At 39.3% G+C, this 13,521-nt stretch overlaps 1 protein-coding gene across 2 annotated transcripts in view; it reads left to right on the top strand.

The window, feature by feature from the left end:
• LOC135220847 (centriolin-like) overlaps positions 1–13,521 on the top strand; it is a 601,514-nt gene that overhangs the window by 277,478 nt on the left and 310,515 nt on the right. For both annotated transcript variants that reach the window (XM_064258407.1, XM_064258408.1), the window contains exon 6: positions 3,049–3,257. In XM_064258407.1, coding sequence (XP_064114477.1) covers positions 3,049–3,257 — 209 coding nt within the window. The remainder of the gene's footprint in view (positions 1–3,048; positions 3,258–13,521) is intronic.

Genomic DNA, 13,521 nt, shown 5'->3' with positions numbered 1-13,521 from the left:
CGTGATAAAAGTAAAAGTAGGTCAGCTACCCAGAGATTCCCAGAGCTGTAGCGGTCTAGAGAAACTCCATTTTTCGATTCGTAGTCTTCATTGTTGAACTTGTAACTGTGACTGTATCATTCTAGTGTGAATATAGGGAAGAAACCTGCACTATCTCATTTAAACACTCCTGAGAGACTCAAACAAATAATGATAATCAAGCAAGAAACGATAAAGGATATAAAATAAACCAAACCAAATAAAGAAGAAAAGAAGATCAAACAAACAAATACAAACTTTACATCGGTAAGAGAGTTATACTGAGAGAGAGAGAGAGCACGACTTTGAGGGATCTTAATTTAGCATTTTATCGATATTTTGCTGTTTACATTAGTATTAGTATTTAAAAATTAGTAAATCATTTTTTATGATAAAAATGTATTTAGTTATGAAAATAAAAAGAAAATGCAGTAATTAGTGAATCTTGCCCTGTGAAAATAATCACTATTTAGTTTGTTTTCCACTATACTATTTGGAGATAAGCTCTACAGAAAAACAGGTAAAGTGTTTTATGATGAGTTTAGAGCTCAATTATATTAAATACGTGGTTAGTTTTTAGAACGGTGTAACTACTACATTTTACATTGTGTACATAAGTATGTAGGTTTGGTGACTTCTTTTTTGTGAATGAATATACATTTATGATAAACAAAAATAATTTACTGTACTAATTACATTACCATACTGTAATATTAATGTAATCATATCAAAATAAAGTAATGAATGCTTACTGTAAAATGTATTTTTGTCTTGAAAAATCCTTTCCCCAAAAAATTATTCCTTGAATTTGCTTTTTATTATGAAGATATGCCAATAACATATAAGGTAAATGCTTTTATTACGTTTATGCTTCGTTGCCAGTCGCAAAGATCAATACTACAATAACCTACAACAATTATCGTTTGTATGACTGCATTATTCAGAGAAGTTATTTACTGCCAAAATGATGATTAATTATGAATTAAAAATTAATGTTTTGCTAAATGTTATTACTACCGTAATTATGCTACTATTGAAATTTCTGAAAGGTTACCGAACAATAGACATTGCTATGAATGCAAGCGATGTTGACTTTGTTCGCTCGCTACTTGGAATTAAAGGTTGATTTCATTTGTAATTATTCCTTCAATGGGTGCATTGAATTTTGTTAGAACCTGTATGGTCACTTTTGTACTTGTATGATCAGTTTTGTATATTTTTAGTTTTATGGCTATTTATTGTGAAGATATGCCCCTAATGTGTAAGGTGAAAATAGTTTTACCTTTATTGTCAGCTTACATAATGTGAACCTGTTCATTTATGTCAGTGGTTATCGGACCGCAGCTGAGGCTTAGCCTACCAGTAAACATCATATATGCAACATTCATACCTGTGATATAGACTGAGAAGTGGTCCAAGGAAAAACCTGTGGTTAGCTGATCCCGTGACTGCAGATCCGCAACTAAGCAATGACCCACTGTATTAACATTCTTTGTGTTATACAGTTTCTGTATTTCTTTATCTTTACTTCCTGCAAACAAGAAAATGTTTTCACAGCTCATTTTCATGTTACTTATTACCTGCAACCAGGAGAGTTACCAGCTTAAGTATCAGCATCAGCCACCTTACACTATTCTTGGCCATTTTTCTCATCATATAATTTTTTAAATCTATGTTGATATGCTTCCATTGACCAGTTAAGCTCAGTCAGAAAAGCTAACCCCCCCTTTTTTTAGCATGAAAGTTGTGATTAGTAAGAGAGAGAAAGATTGTAATTGGTGGATGGATAATCAGGAGTGGTTTGATGGCAGGCATAAGCGTATGGGTATTGTCTGTTGTAGCGATGGTCGAGTATATCAGTGGCGAGAGTCCTTACGAGTCCTGAAGTTGAGTCAGTAAGTCAAAAAAGACGGTCAGTCAGAAGTAGCTAGTGTTATTTGGTGTTTTCTTGGTTGATATTAATGTTATATGGTTGTTGTGCATGTGTCTGGTGATTGTTGAGCTGAAGAGGTTTGTTGTACTTGATTTTGCATTTTGGTGATTTTGTGTTGTCTGTTGGAGACAGTGTTGGTGGTGGTGATTTGTTGTGCTGGGTTTGAGTTGTCGTATGATTTATTGTGTTGTTTTTGAGCAGTTGGTATTTGTTTGTGTTGTGATTGGGGTGTTGTCTTTTGAGTTGTACAGTTTTGGTGCTTGTCTGCCTTGGGTAGTGAAATTCAGCGGTGGTTGTGTCTCGACTAGCCTATATCCAGCAGACAGCACAGCTCCTAGCACTGAGTATGTAGAGTCTGAGGTGAGTACATGTGTTTGCGTTTTGTGTGTTCTGTGATTGGTAAGCCAATTGTCTTGCGTGTAATTAGTAACATGAAGAGGAAAGTGTGACAGATGAAAAGTTTGATTGTCGCTACAACTTAAGTAACTGTGGGGAGATTTGCTTGTCTGTGATCCCGCCACACTGATACCTGCTAATGTCTTTACCTCACGTTGTAATATTTTGCCTTAAATATATACAGGGCATAGTTCATATGTTTACTTAATGTCTCATGAAAATTTAACAATTTGAAGCCAAAGGTGACATGTTGAGTCTTGAAATTGTGTAACATTGACACAATCTCTTGGTTTACAAAATATCTTTTGTTCTACCCTCTCAAATTCGGAATTCTCATTCATTCTTTAAGCTAATTTTACTTGCAAAGAAGTTAAATTTTATATGAACAACTTCAGGCATCAACTAGACTCATGAGGTCATCAGCTACTCTTAAGATTTATATGTTCACAGTAAGGATATTCACTGGCTATATCCCCAAGTTTGAGCCACATCTCTTTAATTGGTCTTCAGAGCATGGATGGACAGATCTGAAGTTCGTCATTGGACTTACTATGACCCAGTTGTTTGTGGTTGGGTCTTTGATGTGTATAATGTTTTGATTATTTTTGTCCTTCAGAAAATATTTAAAGAATGTAGTGCCTATTATATGAAGATCAGATGATGAAGTTTGGTTCTTATTAAATATGTTTAACATTTTTCAGCGAATGAGACGATAGGGAGCTTGCAGAATAAAATATGTGATCTGGAGCATAACCTGGAAGCCAAAGTGAATGATTGTAATCTTCTTACAAAAGCTGTAGAAGAATATAAAAAGGAAATTACTGATGTAACCTACAAACTTAAGTTGGCAAATACACTAACAAGTGAAACAGAGGAGAAGGTTTTTCAACTGCAGCTTGACCTAAATGAGGTAATTAATTTCTGTAAAAACATTATTTTTACATATGAAACTTACCAAGTAAATTACATGGTTAGGAGCTTCCTACCTATGGCAGCCTAAGATTAAAAATTTGCTATATTGCTAGTATTTGTCCAGGTGTAGTTAACATTGCCTGCCCACTTCTGGGACTGCGAGAGGGAACAACTGGGAGAGAGCTCAAATTCGTTTTCTGCCGGCTCTCAAGTAACATTGGTGGTTTCCAGCAACCTTCTTCATCGTTTTTGGAATGATTTTGTAGTTCTTGGTGAAATATTCTGATTTTTGCTGTAGCAAATTGCAATTAGAACGTTGGATTCCAACACATTGAGTGCTAGTTTTTTTTTAGAGGGATGCAAAATTAGATTAGCAAAATCTTGCTGCGATCCTCATACCAGATGTATAAAATGTAGAAGTCCGGAGTGTAACAAGGAGGTTACTTGTGCAGAATGACAAGCAGTGGAAGATCTTGAGGTCCTATCAAGACAAATTATATAAGGATAGAAAGAGAAAGTCGGCTATTAGAGCTGAAAATAAGTCTAGCTTAGAACCTGTGCAAGTTGCAGAATTAAGTAGATGACAGTGCTATTTCTTCACCTATGATCCCTCTATCTTCTCCAATCCATAGCCCTCCTGCTTCTGTGTCGCTATCGCATATTCCAGGTTGCCATGCTCCTATTTTAACACTATTGCCAGCCTGGGATTGACGTTTGATAAGAATCTTGTTTTAGCAAGTGCGGTGATGGAATTGAGTTCATCTTTTAAAGCCTTAATAAAAAAAAGGCAATATTCAAAGTGTAGATGCAGTGCAAAGTGAAAGTGTCAAGGAAGTGGCTGTCCATTCCACCAGAGCTCCTAGACGAAGGTCCTTGTCCCGCTCCCCCACATCGGGGAGAAGACATACTGGAGGTCCAAGGGAGGTCGGGGTTTGACCATGGGCAGTCAAGCCTGTTGAGCGACCCCAAACTTCAACAGAGTGCCACTGGAAAGGCGTCTCTTTCAGTGTGTGTTGTTTGTTGTGTAAATCTGAAGATTTGACTCCATGCAGTAGATGTCAAGTGCACTATATTCCTTTTTTACCTCTCGAGGCATTCCACAGATACAGACAGCTCCCCTCTTCCTTCCAAGAAATCCAAAGAAGCTAGTTTCAGTCCCCAGCCTTCATGCAGTTATGCAGTGCTGCTTCCTGCCTCTTCGGCTCCTCCCCCTCTCCCTACTTGGGATAGCTCAGAGTCTACCTCTCATCTGGACCACCCTCCTTTGGCTCTTAAGCTTAGGACAGAACCTTTTAGTCATTCTTCTCCATCTGCAAAATCCCATCCCATTTCAAACTTGCCTTTAACTAGTGGGTGACTTTTGCCTGATGTGGTGCGTCGGTCTCATTCGACTGAATGCTTGTGCCAACTCCAACGTGCCTGGCAACACCGTCTGCTGACTCAGCGCCAGTTTCGACTCACATGCTGTCACATACCTCGACTCTTCACTTGCCCCCTTCAAGCGACAGTTGAAAGGCCTCATGTCTTTGTTGAAGAAAACCCCGGGGCTTACCAAGATGTATAGAACTGGATGCCTCGCCTTTGTTAGCCTACTCAGCTTTGTTGAGATATTTTCTCAATAATTTTCCAGATTTTTCCTTACCTTTGACTTTCCTAATGAGGAAACTTCCCTCCAAGAGTTTGGCTCTGCGTTAGCTAGATCTCTCTTCGTCTGGCCCCTAAGAGGGAGCAGAGCATGGCATTGTTTGCCATTCCCCATTGCTAGGTAGAGAAGCTATTACTTTTATGCCACTGGAGAAGCTCCTCTTGAAGTTTCTACCCCTTCCCAGGGGACTTTTTTTGGACTGGTTGATGCTACACACCGAGTTGCCTTTTCATCAGCCAAAGTTATGTTCTCTTCTCCTGAAATAGGTCATCTGACGAGAAATTTGTTCAAGAATTTGTAAATATCTAGCTTCTTAAATTGGACTATTTGGGCACTAGATAAAACAGTAGAAGACTGCATTATGATTGCAGAAGATATTGCAGTGGATTTGTTGAGAATCTTGTCATGTCGCAACAAAGCAATAAGGAATGGTTCTGCATTACTCACCTCTATTTTCTTTGTGTATTCTCAAGAAAAGATAATTATAGTGATCGTTCACCACTAAAGGGATAACCACAGCACAGAAGTTGGCACTGTTATTTTCCCTGTTGGGCAAGTCGCACCTTTTTCCGCAAAATCTAGAGCAAGAAATTTTATCGTCATTTCAGAAGAAGTCCACCCCCCCGCCAACCCCAGTCCTTTCGTGGGGGAAGACAAAGAAGCTAGCAAAGACCTCGCACAAACCTGGGACCCTCCACAAGAACTATCAAGAAGACAACTTTTAAACCAGTAAACAAGAAATGAAGACTGCCCTTTGCACTCCTGTAGGGGCCAGATTGGGCCTTTTTTGGGAGGGAATGGGGTCAGAGAGGGGCAGTGTCATGAGTTTTCAAAGTTTTAGAACAAGGTCACGCCATTCTCTTGAAGGAAATCTCTCCTTTAGCTAGATCGCCAATAGTAGTATTACAGGCCTACTTGACGAACTCAGATAAATTTATGGCACACTCGCAAAAGGTGGAGTCCCTACTTCACAAAGGAGCAGTAGAAGTAGAGGAAGATCAAGACTCGGAGGGATTTTACAATAGACTCTTCATAGTCTCCAAGTCATCGATGGGCTGGAGGCTCATCCTGGACATCAGTGCCCTGAATCAATTCGTTCTCAAGACGAAATTTCACACGGAGACAAATCAGTTGATCATATCAGCCATCCATTATAGAGATTGGGTGGTTACCTTGTACATGAAGGGTGCATATTTCCACATTCCTGTTCATCCAGATTCCAGGAAGCTTCTCAATTTGTTTTTCAATAAAAAATACTTCAGTTTTGGTCCTTTTGTTTTGGTCTGTTGACATCTCCACAGGTTTTTTGTTCTGTCCTTCTCCTCTTGGCAGATGGGTTTACCTCATGGGAATAAACATCTCGTTTTACATAGACAACTGGCTTCTCACATCCTAGTGGAAGGACAAATGCCCAGAGGACCTGTCGAAAACTCTTCACCCAACAGAGAAACTAGGTACGAGTACCCAGAAATTCCAAATCATTCGGACTCAGCAGTCTTTATTTGGGAATGACTCTAACTCTTGACTTTTTAGGCTTTCCTCTCCCCCAGAAAAATCAATTCTTGCCTTCTTTGTATCAGAGAGTTCCTGTATCTTCAAGCCTGCTCAGCAGCTCAATGGATGAGCCTTTTAGGGACGTTGGTCTCTGTTGAGAAGCTCGTGAAGCTAGGCAGACCTCATATGAGGCCTCTACAATTTTACCTGAAAGAGAACTGGACCAAGAAAACGCAGTCGGGCTCTTTCTCATTGTGGAGATCAAGCAGGATCTTCTGTGGTGGTCGTCAGTAGAAAGACTTTGGGAGGGGCAGTCCTTCCTTCCATTGAGCACCAGCCTAGACTTTTACTCTGATGCTTCAGAATGGGGATGGGGAGCTCATCTTAGGGATCATGACGTATCAGGGATATGGTCAGAAGTACCAAAAAACTCCCACATCAATGTAAAAGAAGTTGAAGCAGTCCTTCTAAGTAATCAGGCTTTTTCCTTCCTTGTTCATGGAAAGACGATAACGATCCACCCTAACAACACGACAGCTCTCGTGCAACAGGAGGTAAGAAGGAACCCACTAGTGTTTTGGAGGGGAAGTCTCCTTCCATTGAGCTCCAAACTAGACCTTCACTCTGACGCTTCAGACCTGGGTTGGGGAGTTTATCTCAAGGATCAGGCAGTATCAGGGACGTAGTCAGAAGTACCAGAAAACTCCCACATCAGTGTGAAAGAACTGAAGCAGTCCATCTAACTGATCAGGCTTTTTTATCCCTTGTTCATGGAAAGACGATAACAATCCACCCCAAAAACATGACAGCTCTGTTGTGCACCAGGAAGCAAGCATGAACCCACTTGTTTGCTGGAGGAGAAGTCTCTCCTTCCGTTGAGCCGTGACCTAGACTTTTACTCCGATGCTTCAGACCTGGGTTGGGGAGTTCATCTCAAGGATGAGGAAGTATCACGGACATAGTCAGAAGTACTGAAAAAACTTCCACATCAATGTGAAAGAACTCAGAGCCATCCATCTAGGTCTTCAGGCTTTTTCTTCACTTGTTCATGGAAAAATGATAACAATCCACCCCAACAACATGACAGCTCTGTTGTGCATCATTAAGCCAGCAGGAACCCACTAGTTTTCCCTTTACCAAGTAACTCAGGAACTTCTTCTTTGGTCAGACAGGAATTAGGTGCCGTTACTCGATTCATCCAGGCAGGGTGAACGTATCAGCGGATGGACAGATTGAGTTGTTGAAATAAAGTCCTTCCAGCAGAATGGACTCTAGATCTCTTAGTTTGCATGGATCTGTGGAGGTTGTGGGGCAAACCCTCCATAGACCTTTTCGCAACCTCAAGGAATCACAGACTGGCCCAATTTTGCTCTCCGATTCCGGACCCTGTCGCTTAGAGGTTGGATGCTGTGTTACAGGACTGGACTGGTCTAGATGTGTACGCCTTCCCACCCTTCAGTATGATCAAGGAGGTGATAAGCAAACAATCATTCTTATCTGAATGTCTTAATGACTCTGATTGCTCCCTTTTGGCCAGGTAATGAATGGGTCCCAGACCTGATTCAACTGTTTGTGGACCTTCCAAGACTCCTGGCCATAACAGGTTACAGAATGTCAAGCGCCCCATCAGAGTGAAGGGATTTTTAAGGCCAGCTGCAGAGGCTATTGCAAAATGCAGACAACCTTCTTCTAAGGCTATATTAATCAAAGTGATTGAATTTAAGAAGAGGGTGCAGTTGACACAATGTCTCTTCTGAGACAACTATAAGCCAAATAGTCAATTTTTTCCTACACCTAAGATCCTCCAAGAAATTATCCACTTCTACTATAAAAGGGTATATCCATGCTGAGTTCCATATTTAAGTATAGAGGCCTAGATTTGTCCTCAAACCAAGATTTAAGTGACCTCAGTAAGTTTTTTTATTCTAAGAAACAAGCTAGATCTGATGCCATTTCTTAGAATCTGGACGGTGTTTTAAAATCCTTATCAGGTCCACCCTATAAACCTCTTCGTTCTGCGTCATTGAGAAACCTAACTATGAAGACTATCTTCTTAGTAGTAGTTTTGGCCACCGCTAAGCATAGCAAATTCCAAGCCATAGATAAAATACTAATCAGATTTTTTAAGGAAACACAGTTTGTTCCTTCTTGCCAGGCTTCCTGGCAAAGAATGAGGACTCTCCTAACCCTTGGCCTTGCTAATTCACCATCAGGAACTTGATAGGTATTCTCAGGCTGGAGGAAGAGTAGAGGCTTCTATGTCCAGTCAGAGCCTTGAGGTATTACCTGTAAAGAACGGAATAGATTAGGGGTTCCCTGGGCTTTCCTTTGGTGTTTGGTTGAAAACTTGTTGTGTCTTCTCTCCAAAAATTATGTCCTTCTTTCTGAGGAGCTTGATCATGGAATCTCATTCCCAGATTCAAGAAGAAAAATTTTCATCTTTTAAAGTTAAGGCACATGAGCTGAAGGCTGTTGCAACATGTCCGTCAATAGGACCTTTATCTGTGGCTGGTATGGTGTTGGGTGAGGAGGCATAGGGGATCCTCTTTCCCTCTGCTTTCCTTCACCTTGAAGCGAAGTATTGTGTTTTTTGCGAAGCCTGGGGCCATAATTTGGATGGAGTGTCCACCAGATTTTAGAGGTTTGGGACGTGACCATTTTTTTATGGTGAAGTTAAGTGTTGTGGTCCCACTCTGGTCTGCACCCTGGGGAAGGGCATCTTTTAGTTGCTTTGCGAGCCATGGCTGTACTTCCCTCACTGCAAAGTTCCCACTTGTAGGGACAATTCTGGGCTATGCAGCCACTCTTGCTACAGGTCAGGTTGAGCATCGACCAGTGGCAGTACCTATTTGCAGTACTCCCTTGCCAAATGAGAACAAGCATTTCCTTTTTATATGCTGGCAACTGTTCTTTGTCAAATTCATTATCTAACGTAATGCTTTGAGATGAGTATGTCCATGGATCCCTCCTCCTGTCAATGTGAAATCAGCTCTTGTTATTACTTGGTAAGTTTCTTTTGTAAAAATTACATTTTTATAATAAAATTAAGTTTTACATATATGTGTAAGTGTGTTACATATTAAAAATAAGGAATGTTATTCCATATATATAAAAAAACTAAAACTAAAGAGGTCAACCAGATTGCTTGCAGGAATGTGATCAGACCAGAGACGATAAAGTATGCTAAGATGACGTATACAATAAAGTAGGCTAAGATGACATGCCGTCACCTGTGGTCCTTCATTTGTTTTGAAAACATTAGTCCAAGCTTCCTGCTACAGACAACTACCGCGACCTATAATTCAAACGGCCTACGTGATTTGTAACTACATATGTCATCTGTGTGTATGTTCGTATGTTCGAGCTACTGTCTGCTTCCTTTATGATTTGTAACAGAGATGGTAGTCAGAGTTGAATTAGCCATCATCATTGGCAGAAGCGATCAAGCCATCGTCATTAGAAGACCTGTACAATCCTATCTGATATTCATCATGTAATCTCAGAAGAATATATGTATTTTTTATACTTCGTGTTTTCTACTAGAAACCTCACATCAGAAAGAAGATATCATCCGTCGTCATAACCACTTCGAAAGTTATCATCAAACCCCAAGACACTCCAATGAGTATGGAAGTGCATAACCAACCGACTTAGCGTAAGATTATCGCAAGTCTAACATTACCTCATAGGGCGCCTTATTATACAAGGCAACACCCCTTTCATTGGTGGCAGAATCCAAGAAGAACTCTTCAGCGTCTTCCGAAGAATAACGAATAATGTATCATATCAGAAGTCAACGACGACGAAAGCAAGAGATTCTTCAAGCAACTTAGTATCATCGTTTAGTGAGCGATTTCAGCAGTGCATAACTTCAAGAAACAAACCCGACGTGTCTTCTTCCTACGGCAAGCAAGCTTCGTCTCTCATTAGAATCATCCAAACAACGCGCACGGGCGAAACTCAAGCCAAACCAGGTCATCCGCTGAACAGAGGAGGGCCAAGGGCACATCGTTATCGGAACACCGTGACTTCCCACAAAATCAAGCTAAGTACAATCTTTTTATTCATTTGGAATAACTGAGTGTTTCCTTTGCAGGTCGAATTTTCGTTATTCCTGTAGCTGAAGTTACGAGATATTCTTAATCTTACTTTTTTACAGAAATTATCTACATCATTGGTATTTCGGTACTGCGAGTTTTTATCTATGAGTTTCTGTTTCCAGAAGTTCTACTAAAATATCATAATCATATACTGTGTTAATTTTATCATTTTGGGTTATTATTAATTCTTTACGTAACAAATCATATTAAACAGTGAATATGCGTTTACGCAGTGGACGTCTGTATTTATACAGATGCATGGATAGGGTAGTTAGGCACCGTAGTGAAAAGAAAACACACAAACAAGTGGAACACCCGTACAAATCTGGATAAATTAGAGGTAACACTATTTTGGGTGAAACAATAAAAGCTCCTTTGCAAAGTCCCGATCGCAGTTTCAGCCTTTAGTTATGCATAAAAAATCGAATCTCAATTACTCAACTTTAAAAAATATGGCTGGATTACAAGGAATAACATGTCTATTAACACTTTCATTAGGTATAGTTCAAGTCATTCATACGTTCGTTGTTTTATAAACTAACAGCAACATAATGCTAAAACACACAATACTTTGCCGATGGTAATAAAGAGAAGAATCCTAATTATTATAAAGAGAAATAGGTAAACAGTAGCCCTAAAAAAAATCAAAAACAAACAAATCGAGCTTAAGCAAACTTGGTTACTGTGTCATCTAGGCAACGGTCAGGGTCAGTCAAATCTGCCGAAGTGTTCAAAACAAAGCACATTCCACACAATAAGCGACTATAGCAGAGCGGGGAAAAACGATGTTGAATCATTTATGCCATACCTTTTTGAATTAAAAAGGAATTTTCCTATGAGTCACACGACCGTATCAAGTAATCAGAGCAGGTTCACGTAATTTTAATACAATAAGTTGTTATAACTAGTGGGGGATTAAGCCGACTGTAAAAATTAGAATATCTTGTGTTATTCCTTTAGTCCATGTAATATCCTGTATTTATGGACTCGCCGTTTGTTGTTCGAACTTCCCTATTGAGAAGTCCGGATAAGCGAGCGCTTACAGATACCTCTATAGTTATAAAAAACATTGATCTGTATCTAGTGTAATTGTAAGATATCCATCTATGTGTATACAAACATTACCTTACCTCCTGCCAAATAAGGCGTGTTTATCAAAGGAAAATTCTATAAACCTCTAACATATTAAAATCCATTTTGAACAAAAAGAGACAGTTAATCAAATAATAACTTATATAGAGGAACCAAACATTTGTCTCATAGATCGTGATATTGTTCAACGACCCAACAGAATTCTCCCACAACCGGAGTCGCAGTTTCACGCAAAATCTCGAGACGCATGCACCCTCGAATGTCTTAGTGCGTGTAAAAAGACTTTGCTGGGATCTGAAATTTTAATCCTTCCCAACACTCTGAAATATAACGATTTCCGTGAACAAAGCCCTATACACGGTTGACTCACAGCAACAAGTTAATCTAGTAATCCACAAAACCTATACATATAAATATCGCATTTTTTATTGTTGCTAATTTTTATTAAGGCCCAACCAGTCGTAGATGAATCTCTCTTATACTCTATCTAAAGTAATATCCATAAAGTCATTCAAGCAGAGGTGATTCAGCAGAATTTTTTTTTATCTTTTATCTGAATACCAGGATGTTTCTCCACTAGCGAGTGATCTCTGGGGAAAAACGGATGTCATTGGACACAAAATACGGTCTAAGGACAAACATAAAGCTATATACGCACCTTCGTATAGACTCCCAATGAAATTTCAAAAATAGAGATAAATGACGAAGTTGAAAAAATGTTAGTGATAGGAGTCATTAGTAAATCAAATAGCCCATATAATTTTTCCCTCAAACGCCATGCCAAAAAGAGATCGGACTTGGCGTATCTGAGTAGATTTCTGTCGTTTAAAACAAGGAAACGATTCCCGATTGTTTTCCAGTGCCATGTACCGACGATATCTCTTATTTTTGTTAGGTCAGAATAAATTTTTTTTTTCACCAACTTGGACTTACTTAAAGGCTTTCACCAGATACCATTAGCTAAGTGAGTATACCTCATACACCGCCTTCAGCACACTCAGGGAACATTATCAATTTTTACGTATGCCTCCCGCTTACGTTGCGCCCCAATTACAATATAATGTTTGGAGACTTTTAGGGGATACCCTACATGCCTATATGGTTGATCTTGTAATCTTTTCTAATACCTTAGAAGTACATTCACATAAACTAGAGGTAGTGCTACAGAGACAAAGACAAATAATCTCAGAGTAAAATATCTAAATGTGAGTTTTAAAAACCGAACATGTTTATTTAGGTTTTATGTGTCTAGTCAAAATCTTAAGTAGTCCATGGTAAGGTGTCGGCTATTCATAACTTTCCGGTACCTGTTAACGTAAAAGGGGGATACAGCACTTTTGCGCTGTAGTGGGTATTACAATCGTATGTAAATATGTAACTTCAATCATGATAGCTCCTTTAACAGATCTTACGAAGGGCGTAAATTTATTATGGTCTGAAAATCATCAACAGGCGTTCGATATCTTAAAAGCAGAATAATGCAGCTCACCTAACTTAAAAATCCCTGATTCAAATAAGGAATTTTTTTTTTTTTTAAACACACGCCTCAGACCAAGGGGTAAGAGGGGTACTACTTCAGCAATATGATAAACAGTTCTTCCATATAGCATTTTATTCACGTAAACTAAAGCCCTCTGAAAGTAAATATGCAGTAATAGGTGAGGAAGGGCTATGGAATCATAAACTCACTAGTACATTTTAAGTTCATAATCTACGGCTATCCTGTTAAAAGTCCTTACTGACCATATGTCACTTACAGAGTTTTTCAAAGGCTTTAAACACAGTCCCAAAGGAACTCGTTGGCATATGATCATTCAGGTCTTTGGAGCCAAGTTAAGATATCTACTTGGGAAAACAAATATCATAGCTGACGCGTTATCCCGCAATCCCGCACCATACTGCAAAGAACCATTAATTGGACTAAAAGATAT

The sequence above is a fragment of the Macrobrachium nipponense genome, chromosome 2 (assembly GCF_015104395.2).
Source record: "Macrobrachium nipponense isolate FS-2020 chromosome 2, ASM1510439v2, whole genome shotgun sequence".
Lineage (NCBI taxonomy): Eukaryota > Metazoa > Arthropoda > Malacostraca > Decapoda > Palaemonidae > Macrobrachium > Macrobrachium nipponense.
The sequence above is the reverse complement of the archived record's forward strand: the minus strand, read 5'-3'. Positions and strand labels throughout refer to the sequence as shown.